Below are 7797 nucleotides of genomic sequence, written 5' to 3' on the forward strand. Positions count from 1 at the left end.
AGAGGGAAGCACGATTTTATCCAGTAAGCCGAGAGAGTCTTCGGTTCGTTTTCCTTTTTTTTTTTCAAAAAAGAAGAATAAATAAATCCCTATGGGAAGGGTGAGGCATATACATTTGAGAAAGCCAGAGAAGAGCCAGAGCTTGTTAACATGTCTTGCTAAACCACCGTTTGCTTTAACCATGTTGCAAAATTCAGGCAAGGCACTGCATGGTAAACCAATTAGAATTGCTGCACTGAAAGATCTTATGAAATGCCTTCCCCCTCTCAAAAATTAAACATCATGGACCTGCTGACTTGGGGTACACAGAAAACGAATCCCCAAATTTCCTGACAGATTTGCCAATCCTTGGTCCAATTGGGGGACTTAATAAGCAACACGGTCTCGATGCAGATCCAAAAGCAGATTATACGAAGAGGCAGAGAAATTCAATCACAGTGGGGGGTTTTTTTACCCTTCCCCATAGTAAAGAAAGAAGCCGTTGCTGACAAGAGAACCAGGTTTTCCCCACTTGGTTTCCCTCGGAAAGGCCGGCCGGTTGATTTTTTTTTTCCCATATGAGAAAAAGCCATTAGCCCTTAAAAGAATTTGATTAAAGTAGCAAAATGCTCACTCACCAGCCAACGTGGCCTTCCGCGATTTTCATTACTTTAAAGACAGAGACGAGAAAACTGTCAACATTGATCAAGGGAGTTCAGCTATGGTAATTCCTTACTGGGAAGAGAAAGAGGAGAAGGAGAGGAAGAGGAAGAGGAAGAGGAAGAAGAAGAAGAAAAGATGAAAGAGAGAAAGAGAAAGAGAAAAACCAGGTTGATGAGCTTAGCAGAGCCCTCCAAATGCACCCAGATATTAGGGTTAGGGAAGACACAAAAGTGAAGGATTTGAGTAGAATATTATCCAGCACCAAATTTCTTAAAAAAAAAAAAATCAACATGAAAAAACACTTTTTTTCAGTGTTGACTTCTACTCCATGTAAAACCAACACAAAAGGGGAGCTCATTTCAGTCAATATTTGGAATTAAAAACCTGGAGAAAGGACCGTTCAACCTACTAAGGCACAAACTGAAATTTTTGGACTGTTTGGCTTAACTGTGGCTTATTAAATAACCCCAGTTTGGCTGGCTTCACACCAAGTTCTGATCATCCTATGATAGCTAGTTGGTTACCAAGGTTGGGCTGCACCTCTGCTTATATACAAGCATAGAAATAATAGAAGATTGACAGCAGAAAAAGACCTCTTTGTCCATCTAGTCTGCCCTTATACTATTTCCTGTATTTTATCTTAGGATGGATATATGTTTATCCCAGGCATGTTAAAATTCAGTTCCTGTGCATTCACCAACCACTTCTGCTGGAAGTTTGTTCTAAGCATCTACTCCTCTTTCAGTCAAATAATATTTTCTCATGTTGCTTCTGATCTTTTCCACAACTAACCTCAGATTGTGCCCCCTTGTTCTTGTGTCCACTTTTCTATTAAAGACACTTCTCTTCACATATTTAAATGTTTCGATCATGTCCCCCCCTTTTCCTTCTGTCCTCCAGTCCAGACTATACAGATGGAGTTCATGAAGTCTTTCCTGATAGGTTTTATGCTTAAGACCTTCCACCATTTTTGTAGCCTGTCTTTGAACCTGTTCAATGTTATCATATAGGATTGAATTGGCTAGTCTAGTGAAGGAAAGGACCAGGAGAGACATGATGGCAGTCTTCCAATACTTGAGAGGCTGCCACAGAGAGGAGGGGTCAACTTATTTCCAAAACTACCTAAATGCCAAACAAGGAATAATGGATGGAAACTGACCAAGGAGAAATTCAACCTGGAAATAAGGAGGAATTTCCTGACAGTGAGAACAATCAATCAATCAACCGATGGAACAGAAGTTGCCTTTGGAAGTTGTGGGAGCTTCATCACTGGAAGCTTTCAAGAAGAAATTGGACTGACATCTGTCAGAAATGCTGTAGGGCAGGGATGGCGAACCTATGGCACGGCTGCCAAAAGTGGCACAAGGAGCCATATCTGTTGGCATGTGAGCTATTTCCCTAGCTTAGCATCAGCTGATTTTCAGCTCACACAGAGGCTCTGGGAGGGTGTTTTCAGCTTCCGGAGGGTTTCTGGTGGACAGGAGGGCATTTTCCCTCTCCCCGGGCGCTAGGGAAGCCTCTGGACCCTGGGGAGGGTGAAAAACAGGCCTACTGGGCCCACCGGAAGTCAGGAAATCGGCCATTTCCATTCTCCAGAGGGCCTCCGGGGGTGAGTGGGGAAAGGTTCGCCATCCCTGGTGTAGGGTCTTCTGCTTGGAGGGGAGTTGGACTAGATGACCTACAAGGTCCCTTCCAATGTTAATCTGTTAGAATTAACCATTACTCACCTCTCTCCTTTCTGTGATCAAACCAGCTATATCTGATTTAATAACCCTGTGAGGTAGGCTAAACAGACAGCACTTGAAGCAGGCTCACCTTGATCTGAACTCTAGATGCATCTATATTTTTTTAAAGGAATCTATATCTGAGTGTCCATTTCTGCTCTCCCCACCCACAAGTTCTAGAAAAAACTCCTCGCTCGTTTCTTGAAAAACCAGCACTTTTTTTTTCTTAGAGATGGAACTCCAGCTCACAAAAAAAATTATCTCTCTCCTACAGCATCTAGCCAAGCAATGAAGCAACTATACGTTTTTTTTCTCACCTCCCTTTTAGAACAGATCCTAAAAATAAAAGTCCCATTTTGCAATCTAATGAACCTTTCGGCAACTAATGAAGACTATTCAATTGCTTTTGTGAAACCAGCGCGGGTTAGGCAGTTGTAAGCTGGGAGGCTGCAGATTGCTGAGAGACACCCATGAGGGGGTGTAAAAACGTGGCAAATATATTCATAAATAAAAGCTTAAGTATCCAGAAACACAAACAACAACGGCTGATCAAAACTCGAGCTGATCAAAATACTGAATACGGATTATAGAGAGGAAAAAGGACAGGAAATGATTCCACGTTGACCCAACCATAGGATAAGATTAACTCAGCCTTCCCCCCTTCCAAGGTCAGTAAAATGAGGACCAAATTGTTGGGGGCAATATGTTTACTCTCTAAATCGCTTAGAGAGGGCTGCAAAGCACTATGAAGCAGTATATAAGTCTAAGGACTATTGCTATTGCTATTGTCCTTCTTTCAATCCTTCCTTCCTTCTTTCCTTCCTTTCTTTTCTTTTCTTTTCCTTTCCTTGCCTTCCTTCCTTCTTTCTTTACTTACTTGACAACCAGCAGGAAATTCCACCACATGCAGCATCACTCAAAGCATTTGGGTTTATTCCAGTGGACAATTGTAGAAGAAGAGAACATGTGATTTCACCACCACCACCCCCGTCAGAATCTCAGTTGACTCAGCCTTCCATCCTTCCAAGGTTGGTAAAATGAGGACCCAGATTGTTGGGGGCAATAGGCTTACTCTCTGTAAACTGCTTACAGAGGGCTGTAGAGCACTGTGAAGCGGTATATAAGTCTAAATGCTTTTGCTAATGCTATTGTCCTTCCTTCCTTCCATCCATCCTTCCTTCCTTCCTTCTTTACTTACTTAACAACCAGCAGGAAATTCCACCACATGCAGCATCACTCAAAGCATTTGAGTTTATTCCAGGGGACAATTGTAGAAGAAGAGAACATGTGATTTCACCACCACCACCGCAATCAGAATCTCAGTTCCTTGGGCACCAAGAAGGTGATGAAATCCAGACAATGGACGTGCATAGGATGGCGAAAATCTAGAAGCTGTATAGCAATAGCAATAGCATTTAGACATATATACTTCTTCCTAGTGCTTTAACAGCCCTCTCTAAACGGTTTACAGAATCAGCCTCTTGCCCCCAACAATCTGGGTCCTCATTTTACGCACCTCAGAAGGATGGAAGGCTGAGTCAACCTTGAGCCAGGGGTGGAGATTCGAAATGCTGTGCCACAGCTAGCAGTTACTATCCAGCTGCTGTGGCCTGGAGGTGGAGCTCTTACCTCACCATCAGAAGGTTGTGAGTTCAATCCTAGGTAGAGGCAGAGGTAGGGTCTCCTGCTTGGTCAGGGGGTTGAACTAGATGACTTAAGGCCCCTTCCAACCAGGTTCATCTGTTAAATTACAACCCCCAGTGAAGAAGAGACCATTGCTGAGTAGCCTGCAGTGCTGCACTCTAACCACTGTGCCACCCCAGCTCTTTAAAACCTTCCCCGTGGACTGAATGTGTAAACTTTTCCATGTTGAGAGTCTTCCAGAAGCCATTCTGAGATTTTTGCCTTAACAGATTAACAGAGTCGGAAGGGACTTTGGAGGTCATCTAGTCCAACCCCCTTGTCCAAGCAGGAGAACCCATGCTGTTTCTGAACAATTATGGCAGCCCAGTCTCTTCTTGAAAGCTTCCAGACATAAAGCTCCCACAACTTCCGAAGGCAACATTTGTTCCATGGGTTGATTGCTCTCACTACTTGAAGAATTGACCTACGGTTGGTCAAAACGTATCAATAACTCCATTAGGGTGGTTTGGGTTGGGGGTTTTTTTAAGCCAGGCCATAAAGATGTGATTAGTTAACCAAATAATAGCAGAACTGGCACAGACCCTCGCAAAGGAATTTAACAGTGAGCTTCTTAGCCTGCTTCCAATTTCCATCCTTCACTGGAACAATCAGATTGCATCTCCTACCACCTTGGAAGCCAACGTTGAAGAAACCTATTCAGCAGCCAGGAGAGCAGCGATGCCAAGGCCCAGGGCAAAATTGAGCAGATCTTAGCAATGTTCTAGCCAAGAAATGTTTAGGGGGACGCAGAGATCTAAAACAACTCAGCTATCACGTTGGTAGCTTCCATAGCGGTGTTCCAATGCCTGAGGGGCTGCCACAGAGAGAAGGGGGTCAGGCTGTTTTCCAGAGCACTTGAAGCTGACCAAAGAGAGATTCAACCTGGAAATAAGGAGGAACTGTCTGACGGTGAGAGCAATCAACCCGTGGAACAGACGTTGCCTGCAGAGGTTGTGAGAGCTTCAACACTTGAGACTTTCAAAGGGAGACTGGACTGCCATTTGGCCGAAATGGTATAGGGACTCCCGCTTGAGTGGGGGATTGGACTAGATGACCTACAAGGTCCCTTCCAACTCTAATAATAATAATAATCTAATCTAATCTCCTCCCGAGATACCTTTCTGTGCTCTCCATCTTGTCTGTAAACCCCTTGGAGATCTTCTTTGGGTGCCCCTACGTGTCCGTGCGCAATTTTGCTACCTGCCCAGGTGCAGTAGCATAATTGCGCTGGACTCCGCTAGCACTCAGAGCCACGGGAGTGAGCACACCCCACTGTTCCACCTTAGCAGCCCCCCTCTGCTGAACGGGCTTATTTATTTATTTATTAGATTTGTATGCGCCCCTCTCCGTAGCCAAGCCAACCAAGGCAGGGACAGATTCGCAAAAGCCCAGCTGATGACACTGTGGGTGCCTTCTTCTGCGCCCGTGTTCCATTCCTCCTGCAACATGAATTCCTCAGCAGGAAACAAATGCAACTTTAAAGGATTGCTTTAAAAAAAACAAAACCACCTCCTTCCTTTTTCATGGTTGGCGGCCAAACATAAAACAGATATTTCTTTTCCCCCAAGCTTGTCAACCCTAACAACAGGCCAGGTGACTGGAGAGTGCTTCACCTGGTGAATTGCTACCCTAAAAATGCAAGGAGCAACCTCGGGGGAGGTAAGATCAAGTGCCTGGATCGCAAGGAATCGCTGGGGGGGGGGGAGGAAAGGGAAGTCTGGCTAAATTAAAGTTTCTGTAATTCGCAACTATGCCATGGTGGAATATCAAAAATCTCATTTAGCATCATAGGATAATTACAGCAAAAGGAGTCTAGGGCTGAAGAAAAGAACACTTTTAGTTTGAACAGAAGGGAAGAAGGAAGGTGGAAGGAAGAGGAGGAAGAGAAGGAAGGGAGGGAAGGAGGGATGGAAGAAAGAAGGAAGGGATGGGGAAAGGGAAGAGGAGGGAGGAGGGGAGGAAGAGGAGGGAGGAGGAGGGAGGGAGGGGAGGAAGGAAGGAAGGGGAAAGGGAAGAGGACCGAGGGAGGGGAGGAAGGGAAGGGAGGAGGAGGGAGGGAGGGGAGGAAGGAAGGGAGGGGAAAGGGAAGAGGACCGAGGGAGGGGAGGAAGGGAAGGGAGGAGGAGGGAGGGAGGGGAGGAAGGAAGGAAGGGGAAAGGGAAGAGGACGGAGGGAGGTGAGGAAGGGAAGGGAGGAGGAAGGAAGGAAGGAAGGGAAGAGGAGGGAGGGAGGAGGGGAGGAAGAGGAGGGAGGATGACAGAAGGAAGGGAGGAAGGGAGGAAGGAATGGGGAAGGGAAGAAGAGGAAGGAAGCAAGGAATGAACGAAGAGGAGGAGGAAAATCAGGAAGAAGAAGAAGAAAACAACTTGAAGCTGAAGTGACCAACTTCGCAGCCTTACCTCCACCGAACACAGCCAGCACTACCACCACCGCCGCCGCCGGCGGCGGAGAGCTTCGGTTTCGGCTGGTCCCGGCCGGAGCAGACCCCATGGCGCCGCCTTCTCTTGCCCAACGCCAGCGGGCGAGCATCCCGAATCCCTCCGAGGACTTGCCGCCGCCTTCTCAGAGCCCCCTCCCCAAATCCGGGGCGAGGAAGGCAGAGCAGGGAGCCCCGCGCGGGCAGGGCGGGCACGGAGCGCGGGGGGGAGCTCGCCGCCTGCCCAGCCTCTCGGGGCCCCCAGCGGGGCAGCGTCCCCAGGAGTTCTCCTCCTCTTCCTCCTCCCAGCCGGGCCGGGGGCTGCTGCGACCCAAGGAGACCCGAGCACCGGGCAGGGTGCCAGCAGGAGAGGGGGAAGATGGGCGTCGCATCACCTCGGCTCTCGCCAGCAGCTGGGTTTTTTTGGGGGAGGGGGTCTTTTTTGGGAAGAGAAATTAGGGAGGGGGAGGCAGGAGGAGGGACGTGGGGCAGTTTTGACCGACAGACAGACAGCCCCCCCCCCAAGCCTGGCACAGGCGGGGTTGCGCCTTGGCACTCTCGCAGCCCCCCAACCACAACCCGCCCGCCCGCTCCCTCCGCGGCGAAATTGCGCGGAAGGCTGCTCCGAAGGACGGAGAAGCGGGGCGGGGAGACCTTCCTGGGCTCGTGGGAGGTGGGGGCGAGCTTAATTCGGGGTGCGGGGATCGCTCAGCCTCCTTGCCGGCTGCTTCGCCCGGGCGCCGGAGCTGGCGCCCTCTTCACGGCGGCGGCGTCTTCCATGCCCGGTCCCATCGCCAGCCAGGCGCGCCCCCGCGCGCGTACGGGAAAGGAGGGGACGGGAGGTGGGCAGTGCCGGCGTCGGGAGAAGAGGAGGGTGTGGGTGAAGGGCAAAGAGTCGGAATCCAAGAAGCTCCAATCTCGGTGGGCTGGCAAGAGACGCGCCCCGAAGAAGTGATGCGAGAAGGAAGAGAGGAGGGGAGAAGCGGGGCGGGGAGCGTAGTTTCTTTTGCTGGCGCAAACTCGGTGCTCAAGCCGGAATCGGGGGGGGGGGGGGGAGGCGATTGACAAACTCTGCCAGCCAATCCCTTGGGGGGAGGGGGCGAAGGATGGAGAGGAGGGCAGCTTTCCTTGGAGAAAGGGGGGGAGGTAGGGGGACCTCTGCCCGCCTGTCTTTCCTCCTTCTCTCTCTCTCTTTCTCTCTCGCTTTTTCTCTCTCTCTCTTCCTCTCCCTTTCTTTCTTTTCCTCTCTCTGTCTCCCTCTTTCTCTTCCTCCCTCTCTTTCTCTATCTCTGTGTTTCTTTCTCTGTCTCTCGCTCTCACTCTCCTGTCTTC

At 49.1% G+C, this 7797-nt stretch overlaps 1 protein-coding gene across 1 annotated transcript in view; it reads right to left on the reverse strand.

The window, feature by feature from the left end:
• Positions 1-7493, reverse strand: part of LOC139172863 (transmembrane protein 132B-like) — a 103812-nt gene extending 96319 nt beyond the window's left edge. The window contains exon 1 of the mRNA XM_070762112.1: positions 6449-7493. Coding sequence (XP_070618213.1) covers positions 6449-6578 — 130 coding nt within the window. The 5' untranslated portion in view covers positions 6579-7493. The remainder of the gene's footprint in view (positions 1-6448) is intronic.
• Between the last annotated feature and the right edge of the window lie 304 nt (positions 7494-7797).

This window comes from Erythrolamprus reginae, chromosome 10 (genome assembly GCF_031021105.1).
Source record: "Erythrolamprus reginae isolate rEryReg1 chromosome 10, rEryReg1.hap1, whole genome shotgun sequence".
NCBI lineage: Eukaryota > Metazoa > Chordata > Lepidosauria > Squamata > Dipsadidae > Erythrolamprus > Erythrolamprus reginae.